Raw genomic sequence first — 18847 nt, forward strand, 5'->3', positions numbered from 1 at the left:
AGAGACCCCTGTTGGAGTACATGTGGCTATGCATTGCATGAGAAAGCGGCTGAGATTACCTGATTCTAAGTGGGACTGGGCTTTACGGCTTCACTACTTACTAATCCTTGCAGTTAAACAGCATTTTCAGTCAGTCATGCATTCTGTGAGGTGCCTTGCAAATATTTCCTGAAAGTTGAAGTGAGCAATAATCACATTCTTGCCCTTCTCCACCAACTTTGTACTATCTAAATACAGGAAAGTTCTCTAAGATAGTTGTAGATTTGAATCTGGGTGTGCGTTTGACTTCCATCACTTGTCAGGAAGTCTTGGTGTTGCTTACAAAAAGCCCTATTTAATTATGCAGAGAATGAAAGTATATAGAAACTTAAATTGTGCTAATATAAATAACTTTGTTTCCCTAAGAACAAATGCCTGGGTAAACTTGAAAATGATGAAGATTACTCATCTTATTCTACGTATAACACATTGAATCTCACTCCTTTAATTTTTGCATAAGAGAAGATAGAACATTACAGTGCAGTACAGGCCCTTCGGCCCTCGATATTGCAGTGACCTGTGAAACCAATCTAAGGCCCATCTAACCTATACTACTCCAATATCATCCATATGTTTATCCAATGATCATTTAAATGCCCTTAATGTTGGCAAATCCACTACAGTTGTAGACAGGGCATTCTATGCTCTTACTACCGAGTAAAGAACTTGCGTCTGACATCTGTACTATATCTATTGCCCCTCAATTTAAAGCTATGTCCCCTCGTGGTAGCAATCTTCTGAGGAAAAAGGCTCTCACTGTCCACCCTATCTAATCCTCTGATCATCTTATATGCCTCTATTAAGTCACTCTTAACCTTCTCTCTAACAAAAAAAACAGTCTCAAGTCCCTCAGCCTTTCCTCATAAGACCTTCCTACCATACCAGGCAACATTCTGGTAAATCTCCTCTACACCCTTTCCAATGCTTCCACATCCTTCCTATAATGCGGCGATCAGAACTATACGCAATACTCCAAGTGCAGCTGCTCCAGACTTTTGTACAGCTGCAAAATGACCTCATGGCTCCTAAACTCAATCCCTCTGCCAATAAAAGCTAACATACTGTACGCCGCCTTAACAATCCTATCAACCTGGGTGCCAACTTTCAGGGATGTATGCTCATGGATACTGAGATCTCTCTGCTCAACCACACTACCAAGTAACTTACCATTAGCCCAGTACTTTGTATTCACGTTACTCCTTCCAAAGTGAATCACTTCACACTTTTCTGCATTAAACTCCATTTGCCACTGCTCAGCCCAGCTCTGCAGCTTATCCATGTCCCTCTAACCTACAACATCCTTCCACACTGTCAACTCCACCAACTTGTGTCATCTGCAAATTTACTAACCCATCCTTCTATGCCCTCATCCAGGTCACTTATAAAACTGACAAACAACAGTGGCCCCAAAACAGATCCTTGCGGTACACTAGTAACTGAACTCCATGATGAACATTTTCCCATCAACCATCACCCTGTCGTCTTGTAGCTAGCCAATTTCTAATCCAAACCACTAAATCACCCTCAATCCCATGCCTCCGTATCTTCTGCAATAGCTTACAGTGGGGAACCTGATCAAATGCTTTACTGAAATCCAAGTACACCTCATCAACTGCTTTAACCTCATCCACTTCTTTGGTCGCCTTCTCAAAGAACTCAATAAGGTTTATGAGGCACGACCTACCCTTCACAAGACTGTGCTGACTATCCCTAATCAAACTATTCCTTTCTAGATGATTATAAATCCTATCTCTAATCCTTTCCAAAACTTTGCCCACAACAGAAATAAGGCTCACTGGTCTATAATTACCAGGGTTGTCTCTACTCCCCTTCTTGAACAAGGGGACAACATTTGCTACCCTCCAGTCTTCTGGCACCATTCCTGTAGACAATAACAACCTAAAGATCAAAGCCAAAGGCTCTGCAATCTCCTCCCTAGCCTCCCAAAGAATCCTAGGATAAATCCCATCCGGCCCAGGGGATTTAGCATTTCTGGAAAGTGTGAAAATAGATAACACCTCCTCCTTCTTGAACCTCAATCCTGTCTAGTTTAATAGCGTGTGTGTCAGTATTTTCCTCAACAATACTGTCTGTTTCCTGTGTGAATACTGACGAAAAATATTCATTTAGCGCCTCTCCTATCTCTTCAGACTCCACACACAACTTCCCCATACTGTCTCTGGCCCTAATCTTACCCTAGTCATTCTTTTATTCCTGACTTACCTATAGAAAGCTTTAGGATTTTCCTTGATCATACCTGCCAAAGACTTCTCATGTCTCCTCCTGGCTCTATTTGGCTCTCTTTAGGTCCATCCCAGCTAACTTGTAACTCCCAAGTGCCCTAACTGAGCTTTCACATCTCATTTTGATATAAGTCTCCTTCTTCCTCTTCAAGCAATTCAACTTTTTTTAGTAAACAACGATTCCCTCGCTTGATCACTTCCTCCCTGCCTGATAGGTACATACTTATCAAGGACATGAAATTGCTGTTCCTTGAACAAGCTCCACATTTCAATTGTGCCATCCTATGTGTCCTAAATCTTGCCTAATTGCATCATCATTTCCATTCCCCCAGCTATAACTCTTGCCCTGCGGTATATACCTATCCTTTTCCATCGCTAATGTAAACGTAACCAAATTATGGTCACATCACCAAAGTGTTCACCTACCTCCAAATCTAACACCTGGCCTGGTTCATTACCCAGTACCAAATCCAATGTGGCCTCGCCTCTTGTTGGCCTATCTACATACTGGCCAATATGATATACATATTGGACAAGATACCAAGAAAATAATTGGTACCATGGAACTGCACCCCAGGAGATAACAATGTCTGGAGAATTCCAGAACGTTTGAGGGTTATGTTGTTCAATAATCCCTACTTTGAACCATTGGTCCATTTCTGTGCTGCAACACTCTAATAGTTCATCAAATCTATGTTGTTGATTTTCCTTCACATGCCACTTAGATTGATCGCTCTCTCTCTGCTGTTCAATCCTTAAATTCTTTGTGATTATTGCAAATTTGAGGCTGTCTGGTACCATCTTGCTGATAACCAAATTAATCTGCCATCTTGCATACAAACATATGAATTAGGAACAGGAATAGGCCACTCAACCCTTTGAGCCTGCCCTGCAATTCAATAAGATTACGGCTGATCTAACTGTAACCTCAACCCCACATTCCCGCCTAACCCCTAAAACCTTTCTCACTTTTTTGCTCCTCAAAATCTGTTCACCCCTGCCTTAAAAATATTCCAGGATTTTGCTTCTAGTGCCTTTTGAGGAAGTGGTCCAAAAATGTATCACACTCAGAGAAAAATTCACTTAATTTCTGTCTTAAATGGATGACCTCTTATGTTTAAACAGTGACCCCCTAGTTCTAGATTCTCTCAAGAGGATACATCCTCTTCACTCACATCCCCTACTATACTCCTTATACACGTATGACTGTGTGACCAAATTCCCCTCCAACTTGATTTTCGAGTTTGCTGATGATACCACCATAGTGGGTTGGATCTCAAACAATGACAAGACCGAGTACAGGAATGAGATAGACAATCTGGTGAACTGGAATGGCAACAATAATCTCTCCCTCAATATCATCAAAATTAAGGAGATTGTCATCGATTTGAGGAAGTGTAGAGGAGAACATGTTTCTGTTTACATTTAACAGGGACAAAGTGGAAAGTATCGAGAGCTTTTTGGGTGTCCAGATCACCACCAACCTGTCCTGGTCCCCTCATGCCGACATTATAGTTCAGAAAGCCCACCAACGCCTCTATTTCGACTCAGGAAATTTGGCATGTCAGCTGTGACTCCCCCCAACTTTTACAGATGCACCATAGAAAGCATTCTTTCTGGCTATCACAGCTTGGTATGAATCCTGCTGTGCCCAAGACTTCAAGAAACCACAAAAGGTTGTGAATGTAGCTCAATCTGCATGCATTATTGACCCGAATAATCACATTTTAATTTGTCTTAAGTTTCCCTTGTACTTTTGCTTTTGTTCGGGTTGTTCCCCTTCCTTTTTGGGGAACTGCCCCTTTTACTTTGTCTTAATTTAATTTGAGTTTGTTTATTTGGTTTGACCTTAAAAGAGGATCACATAAACCAGCCTCCCATCCACTGACTCTGTGCTTCTTGCTGCTTCGGCAAAGCAGCCAGCATAATTAAGGACTCCATGCACCCCAGACATTCTCTCTTCCACCTTCTTCCGTCGGGAAAAAGATACAGAAGTCTTACGTCATGTACCAACCGACTCAAGAACCACTTCTTCCCTGCTGCCGTCAGACTTTTAAATGGACCTACCTTGCATTGAGTTGATCTTTCTCTACACCTTAGCTATGACTGTAACGCTACATTCTGCACTCTCTTGTTTCCTTCTCTATGAACAGTGTGCTGTGTCTGTACAGTGCACAAGGAACAATACTTTTCACTGTATGCTAATAGGTGTGATAAATCAAATCAAAACCTTGTCAAAACCCCATCAGGATCTTATCTATTTCAATCAAGTCGCCTCTTGCCCTTCTAAGCTCCAGCAGATACAAGCCTAGCCTATCCAACCTTTCTTCATAAGAAATTAGTCTGGTAAATCTTCACTGAACAGCTTCCAATGCATTTACAGTCTTCCTTAAATAAGGAGACCAACATTGTACACTAGTCTCCAGATGTGGTTTCACCAATGCCCTATTTAACTGAAGTATAACTTCCCTACTTTTGCATTCAATTCCCCACACAAATGATACAATTCTATTAGCTTTCCTAATTATTTGCTGTACCTACAAACTAACCTTTTATGATTCGTGCACCAGGACATTTAGATTCCTATGCATCTCGGAGCTGTGCAATCTCTCCCCATTTGGATAAGATGTTTTTATTTTTCTGCCAAAATGGACAATTTCTCCTCTTCCCGCATTATAATCCATTTGCCAGATCCTTGCTCGCTTATTCACATCCTCTCCACAATTTACTTTCCTACCTATTAGTGTAATCAGCAAACTTTGCAATCATATCTTTGGTCCCTTCATCCAAGTAATTTATATCAATTGTAAATTTTGGCCCGATGCTGATCCATGTGGCATACCACTCATTACATCATGTCAACTAGAAAAATACACCTTTTATGCCTATCCTCTGTCCGTTGTTAACTAGCCGATCTTTTGTCTGTCATTACCCCAATTCCGTGAGCTTTCATTTTTCGCAATAACCTTTTATGTAGCATCTTGTCAGTGCCTTCTGGAAACTTACCAAATACCTTCAGGAAATCCAAATGCAGTGCATCCACCCTTTCATCTACAGTAGACGTTACTACTTCAAAGAATTCCAATAAATTGGTTAAATTTGATTTCCCTTTCACAAAACCATGTTGACTCTGATCGCTAATTTTTTCCCAAGTGCCCTGCTATATAACGAGTGTGAACATCCTAGAGGCCTTTTCTGTTTCAGTGGAACAAAACATTTTGTTCGTAACCATAACTTCATAGTGAGAGGATTTGAGTATTACTGCAATTGTATAGGGTGTTCGTGAGGCCACACCTGGAATATTGTGTGCAGTTTTGGTGTCCTTTAACTATGGAAGGATGTCCTTGCTATTGAGGGAGTGCAGCATATGTTTTCCAGGTTGATTCCTGTGATGGTAGGTTTTTCATATGAGGAGAGACTAAGTTGGTTTTGATTATATTCATTGGAGTTTAGGAGAGCGAGAGGGGATCTCATAGAAACATATAAAATTCTAACAGGATTTGACAGGGTAATTTCTGAAAGATTGTTCCTGATAGTGGGGGATTCAGAGCAAGGTTTCATAGTTTGAGGATAAGGAGTGAGCCTTTTAGAACTGAGCTGAGAAGAAATTTCTTCACCCAGAGAATGATGAATTTGTGGAATTCACTGCCACAAAGTAGTTGAGGTAAAAATATTGTATGATTTTGAGGAGTTAGATATAGCTTTTGGGGGAAGAGAGATCAAGGCATGACCATAAATGTTGGAGCAGATGTGAAGGGCTGAATGGCCTACTCCTTCTATTTCCATGTTTCTATAACCCTCTAATCCCTGATCATGTCCTAGTGAATATATGCTGCTGCTTTTCCATTGTTCTAAAATATTCTGTATAACCCTGTATTCAAACTGCATGTTAAATGCTGTACAGCAGCCTCAGGTCTTGTACAAATTCAACATTATAAAGTTATGATTTTATTTGCCAACTTGTCATTTCCATTTAGTCTGAGTAAGGTGCCTTTTATTTTGCCATATTTTACTTTTTCCAACCAAGTACCATTCTCTTCATGGTTCTGTTTTTATCCTGAACCTAATTTTATTATGGTTACCTTTCCTCAAATATTTCTCTATTCTTTGGTCACCTGTGTACTCCATTAGGGTCAAGTTGTACTTTCCTTTTGGAGTATCAACTCATTGAATAAGAAGACAATCTTGAATGCATCTCAAAAATTCCTTTTCCAAGTATTTTCTACATCTATCTTCTTTTGAATAAATAAAATCTTCATTTGTTTATACATCCTTTCTAATCTGTGGACAGATTAGATCTTTAGAATTATTTACACTAGTTAGTATCTCTCATATACTTCCAGTGTATAGAATCATACAGGGCAGAAGGAAGCCATTCAGCCCATGGAGCCTGCACCAACAAGAATCCCACCCAGTGACTGGTCCCTTGTTATTTAGTTGAATTCAAATAAATTTTGTTTGCATCACTTCTCAGTTAGATCCTTGTACACTAGTGCTGCAACTTTGGCTATAATTAATACCACTACATTAATATTGCCACTAGCCACTTTTTAATCTTTCATATCTCTTCTAAGGAGGTCTTGTGGTGCAATAGGTGGTGTCCTGCATCTGAATCTAGGGCTGTAGGTTTGAGTTTCAAAGAACTTGATGGCCACAGAAGGTGCATTCAGAATGTGGCTGAACAGGTTGACAGTCAACCTGCAAATCCTTCCAGCATGTCTGGCAATTGACAGCAGAGAAATCTTCTGTTAGCTGTGCAAAAAAACCAACATAAGTGGTGTGTTTTGTCTGTCTTCTATATTTCTAAAAGTCAGAAGTCTTCTGGTATTTCTTTTTTTTATATCAAGGGATATTTAATGACCAATTCTGACTCTTTTTCCCAACCTGCCCCACCCCCAGTTGTAATTAATATTTAAATGTTACAATTTTCTACTAAATAAGTTGCACTAGTTCACCAATTTTGTTTTATAAACCCTGCATTAATACTGAAAGCCTATTCTGCTGCTAGCAATTAGATAATTTGCATAAAGTGTGCAGGCATCTGCATAATCCTTGTAGGTGATCCTTGTGCATCTGCCTTGTGTTGAAGCAGGAAAGAGTACAAATGGATGAGTGCCTTGAGTATTGAAGCAATACCTTCCTGTACTTTCAGGAAGTAAGAAGGATGGACCACTATAGCTGAAGATATAAAACCAAAAAAGGCAGATTTTTAAAGTTGTTTTCTTAAAGGCAATAAACTGGTATGAGTTCTAACTTCCATATTTGCATCATACAAGAGTAGATTTCCTTGGCTGCAAAAAAGGTGACAGTGGCAGGAGAAGACATAATCTTGCAGTCCTGCAATCTTCAATGAAATTGGATGGAAGGAATTGGGGGTAACTTGCAAAGAATGGAACAGGTTCCTGCCCCAAAATCCTCCCCTGCTACCCCCATCCCCTCCATCCTGCAGTCACTGTATTTTATTAGACTGATCGGGGAATGATTTAAAATATTAAAGGGTATGTGATCTAGTGTTGGGAGAACATGGAGACCATATTGTGGAAGGACTCTCTTTGCATAAGAACTGTGGGAACATTTTGCAGTGCTGAAATTAGATGGAAGGTCAAATGGTTACAGGGTAGAAATTGCAAAGTTTGGGAAGTTAACATGATTTGTAACAAGCTCCAGGATGAAATGAATAATGTTTTGGCTAATTGTAGATTTTACAGGTATCCAAATCTGAGTGCAGCTGCGTGTTTGATTGGCAGGCAAAATATTTATTTGATGTGATTGAAAGTTATTTACATTTTAAAAGTAATGTGAATCTGTGTTCTGCAATTCAGATCAATAATTGGCATTTTAAAGGGAATAACTGTAAATGTCCACTTTCAGAAATTGTCAGGGTAAATGCAATGTATTATTTGAAGGTATATATTTGAATTTTATCTGGTTATATGTATAATTCTAAAATTACTAAAAATTCTATTTTGCAGAAAATTGATGCTCAAGCTATTGAAGAATTCTACGGTCTGACTTCGGACATTTCAAAAAACTCAGAGTCTGGATATATTTTATTTTATCAATCAAGAGAGTAAATTGTAAAGTACTGGCCTGAATAATCAGGTAGATGAATAGTTAACTCATGCAGAAGTGCTCAGGCTGTTGCCAACATATATTGTACTTTCAGGGCCCTTTTTTAATAAGGCATCAGAACAGGAACTACGATTGTACTCCAGGCATTTGTAGGCTCCTGGCAAATGTGTGACCTTATGATACAGTTCTGTAGGTCGGAGTAGCTTGGGCAAGGGAATATCCAGTCAAAATACTAACAAGAGTAATGCAAGTACGCATGCAAGACAGAAGACGTCTTTTCCTAATATATGACAGTAAGCCAATAGATATGGTAGTGTTCCAGATTTTGTTCACTGAGGTGCATTTTCCTTTACTGAACCCATATGTGTTTATTTCACTAATATCAGACCTTGATAAAGAGGCAGTTTGTCTTCTCTCTTCCCCAACCTCCTCTAAAACTATGTTAAGTGAAGGTTTGCCTGATCTAAAACTACTGATAAATCATTGGATTGCGGAGCAGAATTGATGGTATTTTGGTTGATGTGTTTTACTCCCAGTGAAAATGTAAATGCAAATATAATTGCATACTTCACATCGTGACTTGATTTTTCATGTTAAAGCCCTTTTAAAAAGGCAGACTGTTATACAGTGGGAATATGTCACAGAACATGAAACTTGATTGGTTTGATTTATTTAGTTTTTGACACATTTAATAATTACATTTTCTGTCTTTTTGCATGTGTAATAAGGTCCTATTTGCCGAAAGATTGAGAGTGGGATCAAATGGTTGACATGCATTAACGTGCAGTGAAATGGTTTCAAGCTAAATTTGAACTTCATGAGCAGTCACTTTTAAATGCTGCAGAATCCTATTTGGCTGTATTTATTGTTTAGGTTTATATTCTGTAGATGTCTTCCCATTATAGCTGAATAGTGCTAAAGGATCATGTTGATCATTGCCAATAACCAATATGGCTTTTTGGGATGTTATCTAGTGTTTTGTTTTAATCATATCATATTTATGGGAAAACAATAAATGTATATAGATGGTATAGAATGGCATTGCTGACAGATTTGAGAATTACTGTATTTTATGTTTGGCAAGGTGAGTAAACATTGGATGGCATGTATAACTTAAAAAAAGGAACAAAACTGTTTAACAGAAATGCTTAGACACAAAACTGGAGCCAAATTCTGTACACATTCAATTGTAAACGTTGATGGGTGTTAGATACACTAGGTCAGTTTTAAAGTACATATCAATTATGGTTCAGATCAGATTAATTGATTTTAGTTTATATTGTGCTAATCAATTTAGGATTTAATAATTAACACTTACCTATTTGAAACTCCCCTATCTTTGGAATTTTTTAACCATTACAAAATATTTACTGTTCTTAGTTACACTGTTCCTAAGCTAATGTTCCTGATTGTAACCTGTAACCTACATGAGATTGATTTGATATGAAAGTATTTTGTCTTGCTCCCAAGAAATCTTGCATCTTGAAAACAAACTGTGTTATATCTTCTCCCCACTAAACATTGTCGTAGTCATTGGCTGTTGTTTATAAATTAGTTTATGTACACTTGATAATAAACTTCCAAAGTAAGGACTAGCAGTTTTTAGAAACAAAATTCAAGGAAACTGAGTGGAAAGGAAACCTCCAATTGATTCAGCTTTTTCATATGAATGAGAGGAGTGCCTTGCAACAGAGGAAAGGCATCCAGGGACAGTGGTCATTAACAGTCTCTCTCCACAGCTTCTTTATCCAGTCTGTGCTTGTGAGCATCATTTTGTTGATTTACCTTGGTTGCATGTTTTAAATTGTGCCGTTATTGTCTTTATGGAAAGATTGGCAGATCTTTATGAAAGGACTAACAAATGCTGATTTCAGTTAAGTTTAAAGGGAATCTTGTTATTGGCTAAAATTTTTCTGTGATCAAGTTGTCCTTTCCATGCAAGTTCCTACTTTATGCGTTAGATTTTTACTTCTGACTGATACCTGTTCCACTTACTTATGTTGCCTACTAATATTGTACTATTTCTATAACACCAGCTTCAAACAACTATCTTGAGTTGCTGAGGGGACAAAATCCATGGGGATTAAAATGACCTCTCTTCATCCTCCATATAGAGAGATTGCAGTTGATATATCAACTTGCTAATATATGTAGGAAGATGTGATCAACTGAAGACTTGTTTCCCCTCTAACCCACCTAATGGGTTTCTTGAAACTGTTTCCTTAAGTGTAAAATGTTTTTTGACTGCATTACAGGATCTTTAAAAATTGCCAAGGCAATGGAGTGAATTTTAGTGTCCTATATGCTACAGAGTTCAGAACGGGCAAGGGGCAGATCATGGAAAGGTCATTGACCTCAGGCGGGATTTTCCAGTTTTGGGGCGAGCGAGGCTAGAAAACTCCATCTATTGTCTCTTCCAGCACTGGCGTAAATAGATATTATAAATTACTTGCTAACAATGGCCAAGAATCTTGGACTGTTTGCTGTACGAATTAACCAAAGCTGGTTGAATCTATCCATAATTATAAGACTTGAATCAAATGGTGCCGACCTTTTTTAGGAAGCAAAATGACACAAGAACATTTCCACTATTTATACTCGCAGTGTCCTAGTCAGTTTCTTTTGATTAGAATTTCTACATCCTCAGAGCTGGGCCTTGGTCATGAAAGAGTTTTGACGTTTAGCAGAGGTTCTGTTGTGAATTTGGTGATTATTTCAAATTCAACCTTTTTAATCTAAGATTTTGACAAAGATAACCTGTCTTGGCCCCACTTGAGCCTGGTGACTGCTGCCTAGTGTAATGCTTTCTCTGGCTTTAGCTGTCACTAACTTCTGCTCAGGGGTATCAAATTTAGACAGACCAGTGAATAACAGGCTACATGTGGTGACCCTCATTTCAGATGTCTCTCCTTTTTCTTGTTCCCAAAGATTCAGGAAAATCAGTTTTTGGGATTCATATGGTTGGAGTGAGCCAGACTGTCAGTGATGTTGAGCAAGGCAAAAAACTGCTTTCCAATTTTTATCCAGCAATTTTACAGTTATGACCAGTCACAATTATCTTTGTTTAGCAAGGTTCAAGGAAGATGATATATGATTGACTTTGCATTGTGAAATAATGCTGCTACTGAGAACAGGAAATGTAGTCCTTCAATCTATTAATGTTTCAAATTCCTTTGTTTTATTTCCCTTGATATACTTATCCAACAAGAGTTATTGCTTCCTTCTTGAAAATTTCAAGCCAGAATCCATGGTCTTTTTAGTGGTGGTGAAGCTGGTGACTCCCTGACATTGTGTGACAAAGTGCTTCTCGATTTCATTCCTGAATGAATGAGCTAGCTCTAATTTCCTTGCTCTGGATTCCCTCCCCAGAACACTTTTACCTATCGACCTAGTCAAATCCCCCCTTTTTTTTTACATTCCTGATTTTGATAATCCCTCAACCGTTGAAACTCCATGAAATGGAAAGGAAATTATGTCTTCATAATCAAACACTTTAGGCCCTGATGAACCAACAATGCTCTTGTCACCTGGACTGCATTTTATGTACCCATGCTGAGTGTGTTTTCAGTGAAGGAAGAAGGCGTGCGGGGAAGGGAGGTGAAATTGGGAGTCTGCCCACCATATTTAAATAGATAAACAAGGGTCAATTTGACTTGTTTCAAAGTTAGTTTGCACTGAAAATATACTGCCCATGCAGTAAAACATCCCTCCCTTTCTTCCTTCCTATCTGCAGCCTTAATTGCTTCCTACCCAAGAACTCTGGACTTGCCTATTTTCGGGGATCAATTGTTCCTCCTTGTTCCTGGTTGCAGTCTTGGCACTACTCAGTAACATGCTGTTGGCGCTACAGGGACTGAAGGACCTGCTGGCCAGTTAGTTGGCCAGCAGTCTGAGCGTGGGACTTCCTTCCAGTGAGGTGCAACAATCCTGCTCACCTCTCGCTTAGGCTGCCCATAGCGATTTATGATTGTGGAGCGAGCAAATGTGGAGTCTGCCTGTCCCCAACCCTGTAATATTCAGCCCTCTCTCTGTTTCTGATTCCAGTAACTTGCTCTTAGCTGTTAAACCTGCATCTGAAATTTCTCATTTCAATATCCTGAGATAGAAACCATCAGTTTCAAATCCAATTCTTTTCTCCATTACTAATATAAATAAAATCTTAGATTAAATCCACTGAGTTTCTCCCCTTGATTTATCTTCAGTTTCTTGTGTACAACTTATATTTTGACCTCTTTGCCAGTGTATAACAGATATGAAGTACTAACTTTAACAAATTTGCCATTTCTGTATTGTCTATTATAGTCTTCCATACATCTATCTTATTGATAGACTCTTGCTTCTCTTTACCACTCTTATTCTTTATATAATATATATAAATAAAACTATATTTACAGTTGCCTTTGACATTCCATGCAGGTTTTTTTTTGTCATGTCCTTTTTCTCCCACCGTTTTATCCTCCTGCTGATTTTTATAGCTGTCTGATGTTTGGGTATGGTTTTTTGCAGAGCAGCAAAAAGTCTGTTCACTCTGGGGCAGATTGGAAAATCCCACCCTGCTTCTGTCTTCATTCTTCACACTATTGATGAACTTTGCCTTGGTTAATTTGCCATGATTGATTAGAAATTATTATTGACACTCTGCTTATGCCATAAGTGTTGAGCACCACCTTTCGATGTTCAGCTGATCTCCTAGTGCAGTAAGTTGCTTTCCTTTTTTTAATATCAGGAAGTAGTGTTAAGCACAGCATTCTTAATATCTTTTCACTTTCTCACTGCATGTCTCACTCAATGCAGGCATAGTTCTTGGGCCTTCCTATTCTGAGTATCATTTAACCATTCCAGTTCCTGTACATTGAAATGTACTTCTTCTGATGCCATGCCAGATATGATGTAGCATATATAAACACATTTGAGGTTGCAGCCCCTGAGAGGCCGTGTTATCCTCTGTGGCAGGGACTTTTTGTATTATTTCAAAGCTTCCAATTTAAAGCCAATAATGGAAATGGCTCACTCAAGTGTCAAGATCACAATGACAACCCTTTGAGGTGTGACTTTTCAGTTATCTTGTTAGTTGCTATTCGTGTCTCAGTTGCTCTTTTAATTGACATGGTTACTGTTGACTCTCGTCCAAAAGGACAGAGATTTAGACCATGAGCATGTTTGATTTTATTATTGTCATGTGTACTGGGATCAAGAGAGAAGTATTGGCTCTTGCATGGTATACAAGTAAAACATACCATCTATCAAGCACATAAGGGAGAAGGAAAGAGTACAGAATATTATCCAGGTTAAAATCCCATGGCACCTCGGATTTCTCTTACTATCATGACCAACATTTTCGCTCGACCAATACCATAAAAACAAGCGTCACTTCATCTTTTTGCTAATTGTGGAATGTTGTAAATAAGGAAGCTGCTGTTTTAGGTTAGGGAGCACTACATCTGGTGTGTTACAAATTTTCAATTATTTTTAACCTGATTCACTGTTGAGCACAATAGTTGTCACATTGCTAAAAGTCAGAGTAATCGCTTGTCCAGTAGCTAATGTTCTTTGATTTTTTTTATTGTAGATCATAAGCTTACTGAATATATGTAAATCATTTCAGATGTGAGTTCTTAGATTTAAGACTGTGGCCAGGATTTTCTGGTCCTACCTATGGTGCAGGTGGAACCGGAAAAATTGGAGAGCAGCAAAAAGTCCATTCACTTTGGGACATATTGGAAAATCCCGGCCTGTTTTGTTTCTTCATTCTTCACACTATTGGTGAACTTTGCCTTGGTTGATTTGCCATGCCTTGAGATTCAAGAAAAGCCAGTTATAACACCAATTTTTTTTTAAATTTTCTGATTTTTCCATGGAATTCTTCTGATCTGCTGCAAAAAAGCCCAGATGAAATGGCCACTTCCAGCTATTTCAGTGGGGATTCTACCAAGCTTGCAGCAAGATCAGAAGATTTGTGTGAAAGTTCAGTGCACGTAATGTTTTAGTCTCTTGAAAGTTTCACATTCTCAGGAAATAACTGCTGAAATTATATCTGTGACAACATAAGATGTTCCACTGAAAGGAGTTATAATTTTGATGTATGCATTCTGATGTGCATTAGTAAAAGGATAGACATTTGTCAGACAGGCAATTGTTTTTGTGGAACAAAATTTGAGGCATGATGAACACATTGGGGTTGTAGAAGTTCCTTACCGTTGGGAAAAAAGGAGAAAATTTGAACTTGTTTTACTTGTACAGTGGTTACATTGTTAGCTGTGATCTTTTCTTCACAGTTAGCCAAGTGGAGTGGCTTGCACACTTTTACTAATTGTATTGATTTTATACAGTTCAAACTGGCAAGTGCACTAGTTAGACGCTGAACTGGTATTTACATTTAAGAGCTCATGCCTCTTATTCAATTTGCTGTTATTTGTATGTGGAGGGTGAAAGTATGTATATAATATGTATTAGATGGTCATCATCCTTGTGCAGTCCTTCTCATATAGTTTCTCTCCCCAGCATACCCTCCCCCCCGCCCCATTCCCTTACGTGGTGCACATTTTTCTTACCATTTACACTCTCAGCCTGTCCTGATACTGTGTCTAATTGGAGTTGAAGATATGATCTTGTAGTGGGTTAGACTGAAATCACCAAAAAAGGTGGCTACACGTGGTGCCGTTGGTAAAAGAAGAGCATCTGTTATTGAACAGTTGAGTGTTGACTTGTGTTTGTCAATTGAACAATTTCAAAGATGAAGAAAACTCTAGCCAGAATTCTCCGATGTTGTGTGGAGCTCAGCCAAATCTCCACTCACTGCAGCGGGACAGGAGAATCCCAGCCGTGGGCGAGGTCAGAGAATTCTGGCCTATATCTCTGATGGATAATCTAATATTGGGCAATGTATGCTGTATAAATATTTAGCTATTGTCTGGCAACGTACACAGAGCACTAAGGAAATACTGAATCTTAAACAATGTTGCGATTTACCTGCCAGCAAATCATTTGCACTACTAACATTTTGTAAAACAATTATAAATTGATGATGGCTCTTGCCAAAAGTCTTGCTCAGGTTTAGCTGAAAATGTCAGGTGACATTGAATAAACAATGGGAGTGGGGAAATATTAAATTTTGGCCACACGTGGCAGTAATGTCAATCAATTTATGATTCTATTTTATCAATATGAATAGCAAAATAATCAAGGACAATACTGTTCATTTCATCGACATTCAAAACATTTCTGACCTGTGTAGTCCTTTATACTGCAAAATAAGCTAAGATACTAATTCAAGTAACTCAAAAGGTAAGGTACTGTATTACAAGTTGACAAAGGATTTGCTGAAGTTGTTTACTGAAGTTTTGAATGAACCTACAAATTATTACTGACCACCAGACCCATGGAGCATCTAAATTGCCTTTGTTTGTAGCCTGTTGGTGCTTTGTGATTTTACAAGCAGGGATGTGGGAAGATGTTCAGGTCTTTGAACATTAATGAATTTTAACACTGGCATCTTGTGATTATTTAAGTTCTTTGCATGTGCACACTTACACACACCTAGGAACGCTGTTCAAGACAAGAGGCTATGTTTTCCTCAATTGCATGTAATTGACATGTGCCTGCATACATATTACCAAAAAATGTGCAGGAAAGAAGGCCTTTGCCTTCAGCTGCTGCTTTCAAAGGCAATTTTGATATGGTTGAAATTTGTACCTAAACCTTCTGACCTGTCTGTAACTTGGAATATGTATGCTTATTTTTAAAATTATTTTGATTATAATCAAAGTCCTGCCAGTTTTAAAATAACATTTGTTTTATTGCACATTCCAACTCCTAATAGATTCAGTGAGTAATTAATCACAAAGGTTTTGCACTCTACTCATTTTAGGCCTTCTGATGCAAAGGCAGTGGGCAAACAGTGGTTTTCAGCTGTTTATACATCATTGCCTTCCCTTTTTAATGAAGTGTTTTTGTCAATTAAGTTGTTTGTTTTGAATTACAAGAAATAGGAATTAATTCAATTAACTTATCTTTCCATCTTCCATACTTGCAACTTTTCTGTTAGCATTTCACATTTGAGCTATTTGGGTTTCAGTACATTATATTCGGCACAATATACAGCTAATGTTTGGTCTGATCAGTTTATCTTTTCTTTTGAAAGCCCCCTCCTTTTTAAGTGTGGGCAGTTTTGCTATTTATTGTATCTCTTGCATTGATTAAGTTGGAGCATTATGATGTAACTTAACGGCTGTCATTATAAAAATGGGCTCGTGCAATTTGTGAAAGAAACAAGGTAAGGTGCACTTAGAGGGAACAAAATATTAAAGTTCAGTGCTGTCAGTACAACTGTTTCAACAATTTTTATCTGCACCCTTACTAGCAATAATCTAGAATTGTATTTGTGGTGCCATGACTTGTATAATTGCCTTCCAGTCAACACACATTGCAGTTTTTTAATTGTGTTCTCCTTTTGAGTGCTGAAGAAGGATGCTGAATTTTTAAAAAAGATTGTCATCCGGTTGGCCATTTACTGGCAAGTACCTTTAATGTATACATATTTGAGTCAATCTATAATACTGCTGACATTGTTGCAATAACAAACTAAATGTCACAATGTAAATTTGACTTTTTTTATTGGCTGGTCAATGATGATGCCTATTAGCTTTAAATTATGTAACATGAAAGAGCTGAGGATAATTCAGTATGATTTTTTTATTAGCACATCCCTGTACGTGGCATTCAGTGCACACTTTAGGTACCTTTTTATGTCCTAGTTTGCACACCTTGATACAAATAAATGCTGCAAAAGTCAATGTTTTCACAGTACTATTGTCTCTGCTTCATTAAATACATTTTTCATCATTACTGTTATCTTTGAAGATATCAGCACAGAATTTCTTTTTGGGCAGATGTAATAATCCTGTTTCTAAAAAAGAGAAGAAAAAAATTTTGCTCAACACTAACCACTTCATATTACAGTTTCAGTCTAGTATACGTTTTTCTTCCATTGGTGTTAAGTAGCAGAAACCAACTACTGGCAAAAGTGAACATGTGTTTTGTGTTTTTTTTTTGGGAGGATCGAATGTACACGTAAACACTGAGATTCTTTTAGCTACTGTAAGAATTAATTTCAAAGTTGAAGATTGAAAAGGTGCCAAAATTATACTTCAGTGACTCTGTACTGGAAAGAATCTATTTCACATAGCCCTAAGTGCTTATGACAGCAGTGAAAAACAAGATATCCAACATTAGTGAAATTAAACAAATGCTCAGATATCAGCTAAATTTTGGTGGATGTACTTAAATCCATTATAGTCCTTGGATCACTTTGGAAGAGCTAATGAACATACACCTCAATAAACACTTAAATTGGAATTTGAAGGGTCATTTAGTACCGGCAGATAAATTATGCATTCAAGATAACTTCACACACAAGGGCAACAATATTGTAATCCTGATCAACAAAATTAATTTCTCATTCTAATCTGTCTTAATTTATATCTCCATTAATTCACTCAGATGTCAATATTGATGTGTATCAATGGAAAGCAATTAAATACAAAATTTCCAAGATGTCAGTATTTGGATTCCAAACCTGAACTGCAATTTAGTGGGACGTAGGGGAACATTAGCATACTTATGTACATCCACTGTACACTTTTTGATTTAAAATATAATGTGCCATTAACTGGGGATGGTAAAAATGGATGCATACAGAACTTATTCAATAAAATCCAACATTACACCAGAGTTATTTGCTCTAGGTCCTGCAATGAAACATTACAACCAACTTTATTATTGAACAGCTTACCACTAATTGCTTAATGTTATATATTTAATATGATAGTCTAAATGAGAGAGATGTTAACAAGGCTGTTATTATTTGACTGCCCTTACTGTGTGGGAGTTTATATAATGAAGATTCCTCCATTATGCTGCTGGGTAAGGATCCATTATTTTGGCCCCTTTGACAGTCCAAATAATCACTTCCACTGGCTTTCCCTCGTCAGTGCTACTAGTTACATCCTTGAAGAAATCTAACAGATTGTCAAACATGATGTCCCTTTCATAAATCCATGCTGACTCTGTCTGATTTTACCACTGTTTTCCAAGCGCTCTGCTATTAAATCTTTTGATAATGGACCCTAGAATTTTCCCCACTATTGATGTCAGTCTGACTAGTCTATAATTCCTTGGTTACTCTCTCCCTCCTTTTTAAATAGTGGGGTTATAGATCTGTTCCAGAGTCAATAGAATCTTGGAAGGTGATCACCAATGGATCCATTATATCTAGGGTCACTGCCTCAAGTATTCTGAGGGGTAGGCTATCAGGCCCTAGGGATTTATCAGCCTTTAATTCCATCAATTTCCCCAACACCATTTCGCTACCAATATTGATTTCCTTAAGTTCCTCCATCTTCAGGATAAGGACAGAGAAGCTGCCTGCACCCAGGTTTTTGTGGACTGAATGTTGTAATTGATGGTCATATGAGTGAGTAAGCTGGAAAATGTGG

At 38.0% G+C, this 18847-nt stretch overlaps 1 protein-coding gene across 2 annotated transcripts in view; it reads left to right on the forward strand.

Moving 5' to 3' along the window:
* The window catches only part of usp46 (ubiquitin specific peptidase 46), a 71481-nt gene extending 54322 nt beyond the window's left edge, over positions 1–17159 (forward strand). For both annotated transcript variants that reach the window (XM_080187647.1, XM_080187656.1), the window contains one exon: positions 8255–17159. In XM_080187647.1, coding sequence (XP_080043773.1) covers positions 8255–8356 — 102 coding nt within the window. In that variant the 3' untranslated portion in view covers positions 8357–17159. The remainder of the gene's footprint in view (positions 1–8254) is intronic.
* The last annotated feature ends 1688 nt before the right edge of the window (positions 17160–18847 follow it).

This window comes from Carcharhinus amblyrhynchos, chromosome 1, assembly GCF_965287045.1.
Source record: "Carcharhinus amblyrhynchos chromosome 1, sCarAmb.v2.hapA, whole genome shotgun sequence".
Classification (NCBI taxonomy): Eukaryota; Metazoa; Chordata; class Chondrichthyes; order Carcharhiniformes; family Carcharhinidae; genus Carcharhinus; species Carcharhinus amblyrhynchos.